Genomic DNA, 19,332 nt, shown 5'->3' on the forward strand with positions numbered 1-19,332 from the left:
TCCGGGAGATCTTTTTAGGATTCTAAAGGTTTGCTTTTTTTTTACACTTTTTATTATCTTCGAAAACTGATCACAAATGTAAACAAGCAGTTTACGATTTGAAAGGCATCGTTAAAATGATAGTTTTCGCGAGTTCTTTCAGCTGTATAGTTTTTATTCGTCCTCTTCAAGTCGAATGTAAACAAGTTCTTGATAAGCCGTTCATCTTAAGTAATCTGATTTACCAAATTTACACTTCTAACGATTACTATGATATTGTCCCATCGACTACTGTACACTCTTTAACCCCTCGAGTGGTCTCTGGGGCTTGATAGGCAGTGATTCCTTTGTAAAATAAAATAAAAACATTTCAATACTTTGATGGTGAATCTATAGTCAGACTATGTTAATTTTCCATTGCGATATTCGTTTTCAGCATACCTGAACAAACTGAGGGTTTGCCCCTTTCATATGCCGCCTGTTCAAACATGGTCGCCAGTGATTTACATTTCAAAATACACGCATTAATAAAACTAGCTCCAAAACTAGTAGTCTGTCTGTCTCTGCTAATTTTCCTTGCGATATTCGTTTTACGCATACCTGAACAAACTGAGGGTTGGCCCCTTTCATACGCCGCCTGTTAAAACTGTTCAAACATGGTCGCCAGTGATTCACATTTCAAAATACACGCAGTAATAAAACTAGCTCCAAAACTAATTGTCTGTGCTAATTTTCCTTGCGATATTCGTTTTCAGCATACCTGCACAAACTGATGGTTGCCCCCGTTCATATGTCGACTGTTCAAACATGGTCGCCAGTGATTTACATTTCAAAATACACGCATTAATAAAACTAGCTCCAAAACTATTTGTCTCTGCTAATTTTCCTTGCGATATTCGTTTTCAGCATACCTGAACCAACTGAGGGTTTGCCCTCTCATATGCCGCCTGTTCAAACATGGTCGCCAGTGATTTACATTTCAAAATACACGCATTACTATCTCGTAAACTATTCGTCTGTCTTTGGTAATTGTCCTTGCGATATTCGTTTTCAGCATAGCTGAACAAACTGAGGGTTGGCCCCTTTCATATGCCCCTTGTTCAAACATGGTCGCCAGTGATTTACATTTCAAAATACACGCATTAATAAAACTAGCTCCAAAACTATTTGTCTCTGCTAATTTTCCATGCGATATTCGTTTTCAGCATACCTGAACAAACTTAGAGTTGGCCCCTTTCATACGCCGCCTGGTCAAACTGTTCAAACATGGTCGCCAGTGATTTACATTTCACAATACACGCATTAATAAAACTAGCTCCAAAACTAGAAGTCTGTCTGTCTCTGCTAATTTTCCTTGCGATATTCGTTTTCAACATACCTGAACAAACTGAGGATTGGCCCCTTTCATATGCCGCCTGTTCAAACATGGTCGCCAGTGATTTACATTTCAAAATACACGCAGTAATAAAACTAGCTCCAAAACTAGTAGTCTGTCTGTCTCTGCTAATTTTCCTTGCGATATTCGTTTTCAGCATACCTGAACAAACTGATGGTTACCCCCGTTCATATGTCGCCTGTTCAAACATGGTCGCCAGTTATTTACATTTCAAAATACACGCGTTAATAAAACTAGCTCCAACACTATTTGTCACTGCTAATTTTCCTTGCGATATTCGTTTTCAACATACCTGAACAAACTGAGGGTTGGCCCCTCTCATATGCCGCCTGTTCAAACATGGTCGCCAGTGGTATACATTTCAAAATACACGCATTACTATCTCGAAAACTATTCGTCTGTCTGTGCTAATTTTCCTTGCGGTATTCGTTTTCAGCATACCTGAACAAACTGAGGGTTGACCCCTTTCGTATACCGCCTATTCAAACATGGTCGCCAGTTATTTACATTTCAAAATACACGCATTAATAAAACTAGCTCCAAAACTATTCTTCTCTGCTTATTTTCCTTGCGATATACGTTTTCAGCATACCTGAACAAACTGGGGGTTGGCCCATTTCATAGTCTGCCTGTGCAAACATGGTCGTCAGTGATTTACATTTCAAAATACACGCATTAATATCTCGAAAACTATTTATCTGTCTGTGCTACTTTTCCTTGCGATATTCGTTTTCAGCATACCTGAACAAACTGAGGTTTTGCCCCTTTCATATGCCGCCTGTTCAAACATGGTCGCCAGTGATTTACATTTCACAATACACGCATTAATAAAACTAACTCCAAAACTATTTTTCTCTGCTAATTTTCCTAGCGATATTCTTTTTCAGCATACCTGAAGACAATACTTTCCCGTCATAATGGTTTCGCCTGCATTCCAAAAACTGTAATAGACGAGACCGGTTGCAGACCACCAAACGGTCAACATGACCTTCTTTTGGTGCAACTCTGGCTTTGGGAAGTGTTGTAGAGCTTTGTCAGTGTCTAACCACTGAGCTGAGCATCGTCGGTTGTCGTAAAGAACCTACTTTTCACCACAAGTTACAACCCGGTCGAGAAACGATTCATTCTTGTTGCGTAAAAGAAGGGAAAATGACACTTCATAACAGCATTTCTTTTGGTTACCGTTCAATTTCTGATGCACCCATTTATCAAGTTTTTCTTTTTTGTTTTTTGTCTTTTCAATCTCTCTCAAGTTGTTGGAAATTGTCGTATACATTACGTCTAATTCAGAAGCAACTTCTCGAGCAGTTGTACGTAAATCTATTTCGACTAAGTCGACTAAGGCTCTTAATTGATCGTTGTCAACATCCGATGGCCGACCATTACGCTCATCGTCTTCAAAACTTTCGTCGCCGTCACGAAATTTCTTAAACCATCATTGTGCTATGCATTCAGTAGTGATTCCTGGACCAAACGCTTCATTGATATCGCGAGCTGTTTCAGCTTAAATTGAAATAAGAAAATTGTGCGAATTTGCCTTTTACCCCTCTTGGATTCAACGTTCTGAAAAGCAAACATTATTGTTTTAAAACGATTGTAATTCAAACGATTAAATAGAGCGAAACCCGCTCTTTAAAATAATATATAAAGTAAAGGTATTATAACGAAAACTTATTTGAAAATTCATCATTTGAAATCAAAATTTAAAATTCCGCAAGAACTTTCTTCTAAACCTAATATTTATCTCTCTATTTCTCTATTTTTTGTTTCTCTCTCTTTCACTTTCTCTCTCTCTCTCTCTCTCTCTCTCTCTCTCTCTCTCTCTCTCTCTCTTTGTATATATAACACTCTTCCGCTTTATCTCTTTCCTCTTCTGTCTTTATATATATATATATATATATATATATATATATATATATATATATATATAATTTCTCTATTTCTCTCCGTTCTGTTTTAATAAGGGAATATTTCTGTGTCTATATTAAAATGGAATATTTTTTCCTTTCCGTTTTATTATCATCAGTTATTATTGAGATTAAGCCTCTTCTTCTTCGATCATAAAAATAAACTTGCATACCTGATTATTGGAGGGAGCCGAAGGGGGCCGAAGGGGGCCGAAGGGAGCTTCAGGCTTGTGGTACTCTTTTCCTGCTGCCTGTTTTCCTCCTGCCTATAACTTTGATATTGCCCAATAGGTATCTCTTGTCTTTGTGAAAATCATTTTCCATCCTTGTTATTGTTATATATTCAATCATCGAGGTTATCCTTGAGGGGTACCAAATTGAGCTTTCGTTACATTTGAATATGTTATATAGAGTTCTTCATTTAGGGGCACATTTTACGTTTTCTATATAACATAAGAACGATTCCGTGTGCGTATGATTGTCTCTAATATAAATGGTTGTGTGTTTGATTATCATAAAGGGAATCGTGTATGTGACATGTAATTTCTGAACCTACCTCTGTTTCTTCTCGCTGTTGGATCATCTGGGAATTTCTCATCCTGGAGGGAGACTTGATACCTGTTTGACGAAGATTTATCACTCCAAGACGATGAAATGGTTTTATAGATTTTATTTCACTTTCCCCAGAGGTCCTGCAGCAGGTGTAAAGTGAAATCTCTTGTGTGGGCACTTCTTCACACACGTCAGCGTTCGTCTCCCCCCTCCCCAGGGGGAGACCATGGAAGAACGTCCGTCTTCTTCAAAGCTCAAATCAAATCTCACAGATCTAGCCAACCACGTCACACATACGTAATTTGGTCAGCTGACCTTTGGTTCTGGTAAACGTGTCTACCTCCACGTTTACTCACCTCTCTCTCTCTCTCTCTCTCTCTCTCTATCTATCTCCCTCTCTCCCTCTCTATTCTCTTATAGAGACACAGAGAGAGAAAATAGAAAGAGTAAGAAAGCCAGAGAGGGGGGAGAGATGCTCGTTAACATTATCTCCTTGCATCAAGTGGTTTCACGCCTTGTCTTAAGCGATTGCCATATAAAAATAAACGTTCTTGCATTTGGAAATAATAGAAATATTTCATCGGAAGAGGGAAGAGGAAGTTTTACGGATATCATCACTCGTTGAAAATATATCCAAATAACCCCACCATCACTCACTACCTGGAGACTAATACAAACCTAGATTCGCCCCTTTAGTAGTTTGTATATTTTTATTAGTAATATTGTTTTTATGGTGTGCTTCTTTTTTTTTTTTTTTTTTTTTTCAGCACTACTCAGATCCGTTGGGTGCAGAAACATTGGGTTGGTACGACATCACCCCCTTGGGCCATAGATGACATTTACATTGGCGAGGCGTGTCCTGACATGTGCAATGGACGAGGAGATTGTCGCAACGGCCACTGCGTTTGTGACCCAGGAGCATATGGTTAGAAAAGAAAATATTGCTATTTATTTAAGATCAAATAGTTTTTTTTTGGGGGGGGGGTGAAGGGGTTTGTTTTTTTTAAGTTTCTGGTCTTAAAATGACCGTTTAAAATTGATAGACCATTAAACGCAACCGATCAACTGATCAACCTATCAACCAACGAACCAACCAACCAACTTCGCTTTCTCTCTCCCCCTCTTATATTTGTCTCATCTCTCTCTCTCTCTCTCTCTCTCTTTCACACACACACACACACACACACACACACACACTCTCTCTCTCTGTCTATCGTCTCTCTCTCTTCTCACGCATACCTTTTGTGTTCTCTCTCTCTCTCTCTCTCTCTCTCTTTCACACACACACACACACACTCTCTCTCTCTCTCTCTCTCTCTCTCTCTGTCTATCGTCTCTCTCTCTTCTCACGCATACCTTTTGTGTTCTCTCTCTCTCTCTCTCTTTCTCTCTCTCTCTCTCTCTCTCTCTCCCTCCTTCCTATTTCTCGGCCTCTCTTCACCAACACCAATTTTTTACATGTATATTTTTATATTGTTTCTGCTTTCTTCCTCAAACGCAGGTAAAACCTGTGAACCTGCACGCGACAGTCTCCTGCAGCGCTTGATCGATTCTTTCGAAGGCGCCATCTACATGCACTACTGGGAATCTGTCCGTGGTGGCGGCATTGGAATCGGATGTGGCGCCCTGCGTCCGCACGCCCACGGCAAATCGTTGTATTTCAACGGGTGTGGTCAACGACACGCTGTTACGCAGCCATTAAATCTGTTTACCGGAGGGTTAGTTTGATTTTTTTTTTCTTCCATATTTTTAAAATTAAAACCCAGCGCGATCCTTAACACCTAAAAGTTTATAGAAAAAATTTGTATCTGGTACAGTTTGTGACCCGTGTTAAAACCGATGTTTCGTCGGTATCTTCTAGTTGTTTACGTAAACAGCCGAGAGATACCGAATGAAAACGATTCGGCCTCAAACTCAAAACGAGGTGACGCTATCAAACAAGAAATATAATTAAAAACATTTAGTAAAGGAAAAAACATTCATCGCGTGTAAATTCTTTTGGCAAAGAAAACATAATAAAACAACTGTCATATTTTTTCAATAAAGATTTTATTCAAAAGAAAGTTAAAGTTTAATTATTGCTTTTTGTTTTTGAGGAACCATTTTGTTTTCTTTGTATTCGTATACATTTTGAAACAAACCGCATATGTTATAGTTAGGTTAGGGTATCTCTTCTGTAGATATATTTGTATTATATATATATATATATATATATATATATATATATATATATATATATATATATATATATATATATATATATAGCTCTCTTTTTGTTTTATTTTACTTCAGTCGAAGTCCTCAGAAGTCAAGGGGCCCACAACCTGGGGCTAACACTTGAACTCTATATGAGATACATAAATATTCGAATGTTCTATTAAAGTTCTTTAAATCTCAAAGACTGAGTTTGTAAGAAATTGAGAACATAATTTTCCTCTCCCCATTTAACCATTTTCATGCGTTGTAGAACATCTTTTATTTTGATCTCTTGGTCTTACTGGATTCCAGGACAAGAATTTATCTAGTCTGGTGGAGTATCCAGCTTCGTGCTTTTACTTGAGGTAACATCACTTGGAGAAGGTGCACCATTCCTCATAAAAGCTAATATGGGTTAGCCATAGTGAGGAGATCTTATTTGGGCAGCGAATACTATGTGATTTTGAATATTTGGTCAGGGTTTACTTCTAGGGAAAAAATATCCTCATGCCAGGTTGTTCTGACAAACTCACTGTACAGAGAGACCTAAGACACTCGAGGATAGTGTCTAGTAGGCATTCAAGTTCTCCCCTGGTGACGAGGATGTGATACATACATATATAGTCTTGGAAGTTTTTAACCTTTAAAACTATACAAAAAAAATCATTTTTTATCATTCGTTAGAAAACTATTTAGTCAGTAAGTCATTTAATAACCTGCAATCACTGCATCAACTTGCTCTCTCGAATTCACTATTGTACCAATGAAATTTAAGGGATCATCAGTTGTTTACCATAAAACACTGTTTCGGGGATTTAAACACAAAACAGTATATTATATCATGCCAGGTTGTTCTGACAAACCCAAGTACAGAGAGACCTTAGACACTCGAGGACAGTGTCTAGTAGGAATTCAAGTTCTCTCCTATTTATATATATGCACTTAAATATGATGTTTTCAGTTGTCCAGATTTCGTATATATTATTATATAGTCGTGATTTCAAAAGAAAGAAAAACGTATTTAGGTGCCATCAGCTAGAATTGAAACCGAAACTCTAGCATCCAGAGCTGGTAACGTTACCACTGTACCAACGTGACACGTATATGAATTGATAAAAAATTCAAAATAAACTAAAATGAATGTACAAAATGTTTAACGATTTTATTTTTCAATTTTAACCCATTTTTGACCCTTAAAACAATTTTAACCCATTTTTGACCCTTAAAACAATTTTAACTCATTTTTGACCCTTAAAGCAATTTTAACCCATTTTTGACCCTTAAAACAATTTTAACCCATTTTTGACCCTTAAAACAATTTTAACCCATTTTTGACCCTTAAAACAATTTTAACCCATTTTTGACCCTTAAAACAATTTTAACCGGCTAATACTCATAAAAGAACAGTCCGTAAAAAAAAAAAAATCCACTTATTTGAGGCCTCTAGCGCCGCTCTGCAACTTTTAGTTTCGTAGGAGATAGAGTTTGAAAATATGGAGACCGACAGACAGACAGACAGACAGACATATAGTCGTTTAGAGAGAAAGAGAGAGAGGGGAGAGAAGTTCGTACTAATAATTAAATATATAAATAAATAATACCATTCGGTACGGACCCAACAATGAAAGATCAGATTAGAACACAAAATTGGATTTATAAGACCATAAAGTCCAACCTTGATCGCCCTGCGGGGTTTGCAGCGCAGTGGATAGAGGGGTTAAGTCTACAGTTTCAGGTGAGCATTGTCTGAAGATAGTGGTTTCAATCCTACCCAAAGCAGACCAGAAGATTAGCTGGCGAAAATTTGGTGAATCAACATCTATGGAAGGCAGTAATTACTGGGGTCATAGTTATAACAGTCGGCATTTCTATCCGGTCCCGGTTAATCACCTGAAGAAGGCCAGAGGATGAGTTGGCCGAAATGTGGTAGAGTAACAACTATAAAGATGAGGATAACAAAAATCCGTAAGAAAAAAAAAGAATGAATAAAGTATGAAACCTCATGTGAAAATTTTTTTTAAATAAATTAATAAAATTAAAAAATAAATTAATAAAATTAAAAAATAAATTAATAAAATTAAAAAATAAATTAATAAAATTAAAAAATAAATTAATAAAATTAAAAAATAAATTAATAAAAATAAAAAATAAATTAATAAAATTAAAAAATAAATTAATAAAATTAAAAACTAAAAAAAAATTTAATAAAAATTTTCTAAAAAAAATGAATAAAATTAAATAATAAAATTAAAAATTAAAATAAATTGAATTAAAAAACAAAAAATAAACAACAAAAATAAATAAAATTAAATAATAAAATTAAAAAATATAAATGAATTGAATTAAGAAATTAAAGACAAAAATAAATAAAATTAAATAATAAAATTAAAAATATAAGAATAAATTGAATTAAAAAATTAAAGACAAAAATAAATGAAATTAAAAAATAAAATTAAAAAATAAAAATAAATTGAATTAAAAAATTAAAGACAAAAATAAATAAAATTAAATTAATAAATTAAAAAATAAAAATAAATTGAATTAAAAAAATAAAGACAAAATAAATAAAATTAAATTAATAAAATTTAAAAAAATAAATAAATTGAATTAAGAAATTAATGACAAAAATAAATTAAATTAAATAATAAAATGAAATAATAAAATTAAAAAAATAAAAATAAATTGAATTAAAAAATCAAAGACAAAAATATATTAAATTAAATAATAAAATTTAAAAAATAAAAATAAATTTAATTAAAAAATTAAAGACAAAAATAAATTAAATTAAATAATAAAATTAAAAAAATATAAATAAATTGAATTAAAAAATTAAATAATAAAATTAAAAAAATAAAAATAAATTTAATTAAAAAATAAAAATAAATAAATAAAATTAAATTAATAAAATCAAAATAAATTGAATTAAAAAATTAAAGACAAAATAAATAAAATTAAATAATAAAATTAAAAAAATAAAAATAAATTGAATTAAAAAATTAAAGACAAAATAAATAAAATTAAATAATAAAATTAAAAATTTAAAATAAATTGAATTAAAAAATTAAAGACAAAAATAAATGAAATTAAAAAATAAAATTAAAAAATAAAAATAAATTGAATTAAAAAATTAAAGACAAAAATAAATAAAATTAAATTAATAAAATTAAAAAATAAAAATAAATTGAATTAAAAAAAATAAAGACAAAATAAATAAAATTAAATTAATAAAATTAAAAAATATAAATAAATTGAATTAAGAAATTAAAGACAAAAATAAATTAAATTAAATAATAAAATTAAATAATAAAATTAAAAAAATAAAAATAAATTGAATTAAAAAATCAAAGACAAAAATATATTAAATTAAATCATAAAATTTAAAAAATAAAAATAAATTTAATTTAAAAATTAAAGACAAAAATAAATTAAATTAAATAATAAAATTAAAAAAATAAAAATAAATTGAATTAAAAAATCAAAGACAAAAATATATTAAATAAAATCATAAAATTTAAAAAATAAAAATAAATTTAATTAAAAAATTAAAGACAAAAATAAATTAAATTAAATAATAAAATTAAAAAAATAAAAATAAATTGAATTAAAAAATTAAATAATAAAATTAAAAAAATTAAAATAAATTGAATTAAAAAATTAAAGACAAAAATAAATAAAATCTATAAATATAAAAGCGAAAATGTATGTATGTGTGTTCACCTTTCTGTATGTCTACAAAATGCTTTTTTCAGAGAAGTGGTCAGTCGGTTCACAACTTTTTAAAACTTTTTATATCACATATAAATCGTAATATCTCAGAGTTAACAACGAAGCTCGCCTGTCTATTTAATTTTCTCGATTTTGGGAAAAAATATTCAACATTTGTCGCTCGCCGCATGTGGGTTAGTCTTTTTCCTATAACATCTTCGGAAAATAAAAATAAAAAAAGCATTCCACAGTAAATGAAATACTATCCCGCAGTCAAACTTGGCCTCATTAAGTCATTAAAATGGGCACCTGCCAAATCCAAGTAATTAAATAAATTTAAGCGTGTTTCCGTTAGCATCTCGCGGTGGGGCAATGGTTTACGTCGCACGTTTTGTTTTTTTTTTCACACTTTAATTTACAACTTTGCCTCAACGGTTTGGGTTCAATCCTCATAATTACTTTTTTTTAAACCCCCACCCCCACACCCCCGGGGTTTCCACACACAACTCCAAACACCCAGGCAACGCTGGGTACCCCTCGCTAGTTAAATAATAAAATTAAAAAATAAAATGAAATAAATCATCTTTGTTCTTCAAATCTATTAAGTACAAACAAGTAAAAACGGTATATCGATCCAGAACTACTTTATACTTTTTTAAGCCTCAGTATCAATAATGCCAAAGGCCATGAGCATAAGTTTCCTTTAGTTTCGTAGGCATAAAATTTGTATAAAAACCTATGTCTACAGCACTCCCTGTCTAATCGTTAATTCGTACTAGCTAATAATAAATTCACTAGCCAACCTACCCATTTGAGTGTTTATCACTTAGAGCGATATGATGCGAATAGAAATTTTTCTTTTATATAAGGTCTTCTTTTTTTTTTTTAATATTTCAGCAAAATCATTTTTGTCCTACAAATCGGTTGCCAAGCACAAACGATAGATTGCAACGTAAATTTGAAGTCTCCGCAGTATTTCCGTGGCGTTCTCTTACAATACAGTGACAACAAGGTAAATAATTCCTTTTTTTATAAACTTGCTCCACCATCTTTTTCACATACAAAATTTTTCGGGCCATCAGATAGCGTTTTGAAAAAAGAGACAAATACATGGCCACTCGTTGACCCAGGTTGACCTTAGAAAAACAAAGGTGTAACCAGTAAAGGCTAACACAGAAATGTTAGCTACCAAAGGAGCCCATACCAGTCATGATGCTTGAATCTTTCTTGTGAGCCTCACGGCTTTTATATTTGTTTAGGTATCATTGTTTTTCATGGTCTTGTTATTGTACGTGGAAACACTAAATCTACACTTCATCTGTAATCCTCACACAGCAATAATGTTCATCTCTCTTGCAGAAATAATGAATATATATATATAATTATTTGCTATGATAATTATTAAATACTTACAGACACTAGTGTTTCATCCTTTTGGGATGAAACACTAGTGGAAGGTGCCATGAACGCATATGCAAATTAGGAAGTATTGTGAACTGGCGCGAAAAGAAAAAAGGACCACGTGGTCGGGGAGAAAAGAGTCAACACAAAAGAAAACAGGCGGGTAAAATGAAGGCAAGAATTAGCTGGCTGAAACTAGCGTGCGGTCGGAAGAAAGAGAAACGCGAACCAGGTTAGATGGACATGTGGCAACGAGAGACATCTTAAGTGATGTCGAGACGGGGGAGTAAAAGTAATAAATGCTTTTATTTAAAAAAGAAGGAAAAAAATGCCGATTTTTATTTATTTCTTTCCAGTTTTATTTTTTATGAATTTCTAAAGCAAAGTGTAACAGCCACGTTACAATGTAAGTTTAGGTGCTGTTGGGGGTCCAAAATGGCTGAATAAAAGGAGACAGATTTTTCTGCGTAAGGGTCAGTTTTGTTTTGGACCCCATGTTGTTCCCATGCGTTTTTGATGGGTCTTGCTTATCGTCTCATGTTTTGGTGAAAAGGATAAACAAAGACTATTGCTACGACTATAACTGTGATATTACGAGCGAACCCCCGAAAAACCCGACAAGCAGCTAAATCCCACCCCTTCAAAGTAGAGATCCCTAGATGTAAGAGAGCCTTCTATTCCAGTAGTTTCTTTCCTAGAACCGCTAGACTTTGTAATTTCCTTCCGGGTCCCTGCTTCCCCAACTGTACTGACATGCAGAAGTTCAAGTGTAACGTGAACCAACATCTTGCTGCCCAACTCCCTACATAGTACTCCTGTAGCTTATGTCCCTGATAGTAGCCCCTTACATCAAAGTAGCAATGTGTCTTGTTTGCGGTGAAAATGCAAGGAAAAAAAAAAGAAAACATCGCCAATGTCGTTGATGAAAAGAAACTCATCTAAATGTCGTTGATTCATTCCCGGGTTTCAGCACCCAAAACAAACTCATCTTTTCAAATTCTTTTGCTATTTAGATAAATGGTATTCAAGAACAACATAGCCCAGATACAAAATTCACAAATGTTTTTTGGTCGATTTTTAAAATGATTTTATTTCAAATAATAAAACTTTTGGGAGGAAAAACTTTTAACAAAAATACATTTGAAATGATATTTTAAAAAAAAACATATTTTAAAAAATAAACATATTTTAAAAAACCTTAACAAAAATACATTTGAAATGATATTTAAAAAAAAAAACATATTAAAAAAACTTTTAACAAAAATACATTTGAAATGACATTTCAAAAAATAAACATATTTTAAAAAACCTTAACAAAAATACATTTGAAATGACATTTAAAAAAACATATTTAAAAAAAAAATTAATCGTTTTTTACATGGCCTTTCCCTCTTGGATGGGGTTCAAAAAAATTTTTTCAATCTAATACATCCCACTTTGTCAACTCAGCTCCAACCCCTGTCCCATCACCGCAATGTTGCATCTGCAATATTAAACATATTTAAGAAAAAAAAATAATAACCGTTTTTCATTTTATCATAAATAGTCATTTTGTCATAAAAAAAGAAACATATTTAAAAAAAAAAAATTAACCGTTTTTCATTTTGTCATATTTTTCTTCAGGGTGTTGAATGGAAACTACTTGCTCGTCACGAACCTCGGGATTATTTAAACGCCAAACAAGTTGCCTACGATATTCCAAGAGACTTAAGTAAGGTCGGCGTGCAATTCCGATGGTGGCAACCAGAACACGGCGGTCAAGGTCACGATCAGTGGGCGATTGATAATGTAGAAATATTAGCGTAAGTATTCTTTCCACGATTCTCTCTCTCTCTCTATCTATCTATCGTCTCCCCCTTATCACTTTCATCCACCTACGACACCCCTTTCTCTTTCACTTGTGATGTTATGAACCGATTTACCTCCCCTGGAATGACTCTAAATTAGAAGGTACTAAAATGGCTCTTTCTTTTCCCAAACAGTTTAATAAAGCAAGCCTTTCATGTTATTTTTTTAAATTGTTTTTTACTCACATTCACCCTTAACAAGGCATATCGCCACTTGGGCGTAAGGAGCTACTATGTGGGACCATGGCTAGGAAAGATTAACAAGATGTTGGTTTACATTACATTTAAACTTCTGCATATCAGTAAAGTTAGGGAAGCAGGTAGCAGGAAGGCAATTCCAAAGTCTAGCTGTTCGAGGGAAGAAACTATTAGAGTAGAAAGCTTTCTGGCATTTATGAACCTCAACTGTGAAGTGGAGAGATTTTGTTGCTAAGTGGGTTTGTCGGGGATATATACGTCGAGGGGACACGAGTGTAACGAGTTCATCAGAACATATTCCATTAAAATATTTGTAAAACAGGCACAGAGATGCAACATTGCGGTGATGGGACAGGGGTTGGAGCTGAGTTGACAAAGTGGGACATATTAGATTAACAACTCTTTTTTGAACCCTAAGAGGGAAAGGCTAGTGGTGGATGCATTAGCCCAAATGTGGCAGCACTTCTCCATGCATGGGCGAATGGTGGCCTTGTAGAGATACAGGATACTCTCAGGTGTGAGTAATCTTCTAGCTTGATAGAGGGGCCCACCTTCTTTGCAGCAGCCTTTGCAATGTCGTCAATGTATTTGTTCCAATTCATATTGTCTGCAAATGTTAGGCTGAGGAGTTTAAAGGAAGAATTCTCAGGTAGTGTGTTATTTTTCATGGATATAGGCGGTTGGAGAGGCGTCTTGTAATTTTTAAAGGAGAGCAGCTTCGTCTTACTAGCATTAAATGTTACCATCCTTTTGCGGCCACATTCCACTACGGTCTAGAAGTCATTTTCTAACGATTCTGGCATTGTCTTAGATTAATGTATAACCATTCTTCCCTCATGCATGTTATAGAGCGTTATATCATCAGCAAATATACCCATCTCGGACACAATGTTACCAGGAGATCGTTTATGAATATCAGGAATAATAGTGGTCTAAGGATCGATCCCTGAGGCACTTCCGCATTAATGTTATGCTGCTTGGATGTACGTCCATCAATAACAACCTAGATGGTCTTATTGTCTAAGAAGGATCTAATTATATTTAGTATACGTCCAGTTATACCGTAGCATTTAATTTTCATTAGCAGCTCTTCGTGCTAGACTTTGTCAAAGGCCTTGGATATATCAAGGACTACAGCCCTGGCTTCGCCCAGTACATGGTATATGCATTCATAGATGACTGTTAAAATATCTGCAGTAGAATGACATTGCCTGAATCCATACTGTTTGTCAGAGAAGATTTTCCTTTACGAGGTGCTGGACTAGTGCTTGCTTAATTCAGATCTCAAAGATTTTAGCTAAGAGAGAGAGAGGGGAGACTAACAGGGCGAAAATTGAGGGAATCGGTCCTTTCACAAGAATTTTTGTACACTAGTACCATAGAGGCCATCTTGCAGCTATTAGGGAAGCAAGATTCAGCAAAGCATTTTGGAGATTTCTCTATATATTACAGCAACACTAAAAGGTCTGTTAAACTTGGGGTTAGTAGAGTACCGAAAGACAACACAAAGGTATGTTTAGATTACAAAGGCCGATATTTATCTCGCTTCCACCATGAGAGGATGTGACACAAGATCGGAAGGTAGGAAAATAAGTCAGTGCTCAAAGAGAAGAAGAAATTCGACCTTGCACAAATATGCCTGAGTAACCCCGTTGGTATTCCCCAGTAAGGATATTTCAGGCAACAAGCGATAAATTTGCTCCTTCCGAAAGCCCAGAGGTAAGGCCTGGGAAGGTGGACCTCCTAAAACTTTACAGAACATTTTGCATCAGTCTGGCAACAAAAAGGGCATCGAAATTACCCAGTTTCTGTCAGGCCGATAGTCGAGGTTGAACTATGAAGTTAACAGACCATACAAGAGCTGCACCCGAAAAGCAAGTGAACCCGCTTTTATTCAAGGGCAAGTAACTCCTATCCAAGGAACGGTAACTCATGTCATAACATCTCTCTTTCGCTTTTTTCACCAATTAAAGTTATCATTTATAACTTTCCTATAGGTCATATTATGGCACGACCTGAATTAGTAGTTGTTTCCGTTGGTGTGTTATTAAGCTTAGCTTAGTTTCTTTTATTTGTCATATTTTTTACTAATTAACCAGAACACTCTGACACAAGAATAAAGCATACAGAAAAAGAAGAGCTGATTATATTTGTGATAACAGTAAACCTTTTATCATTCAAACACCCTCTCGATTTCTTACTGAGCATTTTGAAGATTTCTCTGTATATTAGTGACGGGGCAACCAGGATTTGTATTTTTGAATCTTCGTGCAATAATTGCTTTGGAATCAAGCAAGATATACTTGAGACGTTGAACACCAAATCGCACTGGTTCTCCCTCTTGTTTTTGGAACAGCGGATTCAGTACACAACGTGTTATTTTATCTGGCCATAATGTTGCTTTGATAGCGTCGCATGCTCGAAATATTATAGAATACGGATATTCCATCAGACCAGCTGACACAGGTAATCACAATACAAATATAAATAAAATGTGTGTATGAAATATATAAATATATACACATGCATTTGTAATAAACTTCCTCTTTATCTGCTTCAGTCTATGTCTTTCTGTTACTTCTGCATTGTAAGACTTTCTACATATTACAGTTTTTTTTACTGTTATTTTTTCATCCCAAACACAGTGCCACTAAGTTGTAAGGGGCTATTATTTGGAACTAGATTTGCAGGAATACTATGTAGGGAGTTGGACAGCAAGATGTCTGCTCACATTACACTTGGATATCTGCATGTCAGTACAGTCGGAAAAACATAGGGCCTGGAAGGGAATTCCAAAGTCTAGCAGTTCGAAGGAAGAAGCTAGTTGAGTAGAAAGCTTTTCGACATCTAAGCATCTCTACAGTGTAGGGGTGGGATTTTGATGCTTGTCGGGTTTGTCGAGGGTATTTATGTCGAGGGGCTACGAGTGCTTTGAATTCGTCCAAGTATTTACCGTCAAAGTACTTGTAATATTGTACAGGGAAGCCACATTTCGGCGATGGAGCAGAGATAGAGAGACGTGGTTGGCGACGGTCTAGGAATGCGACGACGTGTTTGGTCTGCGTTTTTCTTCCTCTCTCTCTCTCTCTCTCTCTCTCTCTCTCTCTCTCTCTCTCTCTCTCTTGACCCACAAAAGCATTTGTTTATATATAACTTGAAGTCCTCTGTTCTGGGACATATTTGAGAACCTGGTATTTTCCGTCGTCGTCCGACTCCAAAATCCGGCACTGCCATGCCATAATCCAAAACAACATAATTTAAACAGTAATACTTTGGATGTGTTGTGCACTACCAGTATTTGTCGCTGTAAGATTATTTAACTGATCTTCATTATTTAAACTACTGTTGTCATGTTGAGAACGTTCCAGCCAATATAACTTCAGACCTTCTTCAGGAGTATCTTATCGAACTCGGGAATCTTTTTGTCCAAATCGAAAAGATATACGAAATTTCAAACGGAACTCATTATTTAATCCACAGGAGTAACATGCTCTCATTCTGTCAGCCATGACCGGTTAAAAATCTTAAGTAATTCGTAATTATATTTTCAGTATCACTCGCACTGAGGAATGAACCTTCAACCTCCAAAAAAATGTCACTTAGAACTCAATTTTGCCTATTACTTCGCAAGGACCCATGGCGTAATTTTATATCCTGCCTTGACAGAGTTCAAAATAGACTTCGCAGTCTAGTGGGGGATTCCCTTTTCTCTTCCCTGCAGCCTTTTTCCCATAGAAGAGGCGTTGCGAGCCTGTCTCTGCTTCATCGTTATTTTCATGGCAAGTGCTTGTCTGAGCTCTAATCTATGCTTCCCCCCTGTCCTGACTTTTACGGAAAACATTAATCTAGCTGAAACCACTATCAATAATTCCCCCACTCTTTATCTGTGCCTAAACCTAAACGTATATTCCATGAACAAAGCTTCTTTCTAATAACTGCACGCCTGTGGAACGCTGTTCCGTTTTCTTGTTTTCCGACCACAATATGGTTGTCTTGAAGTCCAATGTAAACAAATTCTTGATTAGCCATCCCCTTAAGTAATCCAATTTACCAAATTTCCACTATTAACGATTACTACGACATGTTCCTTTTGACCACTGTACATTCATTAACCCTTATCCTCGATTGGCCTCCGGGCCTTGATAAGTGGTGATTCCTTTGTATACAAAAAAAAAGAAAAAAGTGCCACTCTTCTGTGTATATGTTGTTTATGTATAAGTGCATGCGTTTATATTTGCCTATGACTCCACAAGGACCCATGGCGTAACGGATAAAGTACTGGGTGATATTCAGTTTTAAGTGACACTCTTTTTGAAGGTTGAAGGCTCAAACCCTATATGCTGTTTATATTTGTTTTATAAATATGCATTTATTGCTGATATTTTTTTTTTACATGGAGTTCACCACTTATCAAGGCCCAATGGCCACTCAGGGATAAGGGTTATTGTGTGTACAGTAATCAAAGGGATAGTGTAGCAATAGTATTGGAGAATTGGTAAGGTGTAATTACTTAGAGGGGGGCGGTTCATCAGGAATTTGTTTGTGTTGGGCTTGAAGACATCTAGGTTGAAGTCGGGAGGGAAACAGGCAAGCGGAACAGAGTTCCACAGGCGTGCAGTTCTATAGTTTCTATCTACATTTGCATATCTGTCGCGTCACAAATATAATTCGTATTTTTATTTTTTTTATTATTTTTTTTTTTTTTTACAGAACAAAAACCAGACGTCCAAACAGTTTACAAATCAGCCGCTGAGGCAGGTGATGACATCAAGTTGTAAATTGTCTCCCCCCTTCTTCAACAAATTTTTTTGACGACAACGATGATTTCCCAACGTCTGCTTCAGTCGGTTTCTCTCTTTTCAATTTATCCTGACGAACACAAAAATACGAAATTGTCACACACAAAAAAACAAAAACAAAAAAAAAAAACAAAAGGACGGATTTTTGATGAAGGAAAAGCAAGATGTTTATTCATAGTATTTCTCACATTTGATCATATTTAGATTAGATGCAGGGCGAGTGAGGGCTGTGTTATTACGAACTCATGAAAGACAAGCAGAACGGTATGTTAGATAATAATGAAAAACACTGCATAGCAAAATAAACATTTTTAGATTTTATTCAATTCTGCAATAGCTATCATAAAATTTCAGATGTAAAATTTATGAAATATTAATTCTTCATTGATGTCATCACAGAATATGCACACCTGCAATTTTCACGCACACACGCGCATATATACATATATACATAATAAAGTAAAGTTGGTCTATCTCTAGATTTTTGTCATTGACAGATTTCGTCTAAAAAATCAATATTTGGTTCTGACTAGCCATTTTCTTTTTAGCTTTGATCCATGTTGTTAAAAGCAATAACATTTGATATGTATATTTGTTACCTGTTTTGATTTTAATAAACCCTTCTTTATTGACATTACAAACTATGCGTTATTGCCTTGTGTTTACGTCACATGTCACACGTGACAGAGCAAACATGGCCGAAATTATTTTTTCCCATTGAATAATGAAATACGTGTTTTATTTAATATTCCAGAAATATTTAACTAATTTTGACATGGCAATTAGGTAGATAACATTGCTTATTGTTGAAATTGATAAAAACAGTAAGTAGTTATTGTTGTTTTTTTAATGAAAACACATTTTTTTCAGATGTCGCATTTCGCTAAAATAACGAAGTACAAAAATTCAATTTAATATTACAATAATGAAGTACAACAATTTAATTTAATATTACAATAATGAAGTACAAAAATTCAATTTAATATTACAATAATGAAGTACAAAAATTCAATTAAATATAACAATAATAAAGTACAAAAATTCAATTTTATTTTTTTCGAATGAATATAGGCGTTTGTATGTTTTATAGTTTACTAGCATTTCAGCCCGGCGTTGCCCGGGTGTTTGGAGGTGTATGTTGAGAAAAAAAAAAAGAAAAAGCGGTCAATTTTTTTAAACTTTGACCCCTATTATGTCCCCTTAACATTTATTGTTTTGGACTCAAATCAAGTTATTAAGTTATATCCATGTCCAAGGAACCTATATCTAAAATTTCAAGTGTTTAGACCCACAATTGGCGGAGGAGTTTGGTAGAATTCTCAAAGGTCAAATCGTTGAACTTTGACCCCTTG

At 34.2% G+C, this 19,332-nt stretch overlaps 1 protein-coding gene across 1 annotated transcript; it reads left to right on the forward strand.

Moving 5' to 3' along the window:
- The first annotated feature begins 4,586 nt into the window (after window positions 1-4,586).
- LOC145243630 (reelin-like) lies at window positions 4,587-18,621 on the forward strand. The gene is made up of 5 exons (XM_080106653.1): window positions 4,587-4,759; window positions 5,336-5,552; window positions 10,633-10,747; window positions 12,760-12,938; window positions 17,892-18,621. Exons 1-5 carry the CDS (start codon window positions 4,699-4,701, stop codon window positions 17,932-17,934), a joined length of 615 nt encoding a protein of 204 aa, XP_079962779.1. The 5' UTR covers window positions 4,587-4,698; the 3' UTR covers window positions 17,935-18,621.
- Window positions 18,622-19,332: the final 711 nt, after the last annotated feature.

The sequence above is a fragment of the Euprymna scolopes genome, chromosome 22, assembly GCF_053919585.1.
Source record: "Euprymna scolopes isolate OS-2025 chromosome 22, ASM5391958v1, whole genome shotgun sequence".
In the NCBI taxonomy this organism is placed as follows: Eukaryota; Metazoa; Mollusca; class Cephalopoda; order Sepiida; family Sepiolidae; genus Euprymna; species Euprymna scolopes.

Excerpts from the sequence above, each read along its gene's own strand:
- LOC145243630 (XM_080106653.1), top strand. The coding sequence starts at position 4,699 with ATGTGCAATGGACGAGGAGATTGTCGCAACGGCCACTGCGTTTGTGAC. Across the intron at positions 4,760-5,335 it reads TTGTGACCCAGGAGCATATG|GTAAAACCTGTGAACCTGCA; the intron begins GTTAGAAAAGAA and ends CCTCAAACGCAG. Across the intron at positions 12,939-17,891 it reads GATAATGTAGAAATATTAGC|AACAAAAACCAGACGTCCAA; the intron begins GTAAGTATTCTT and ends TTTTTTTTACAG.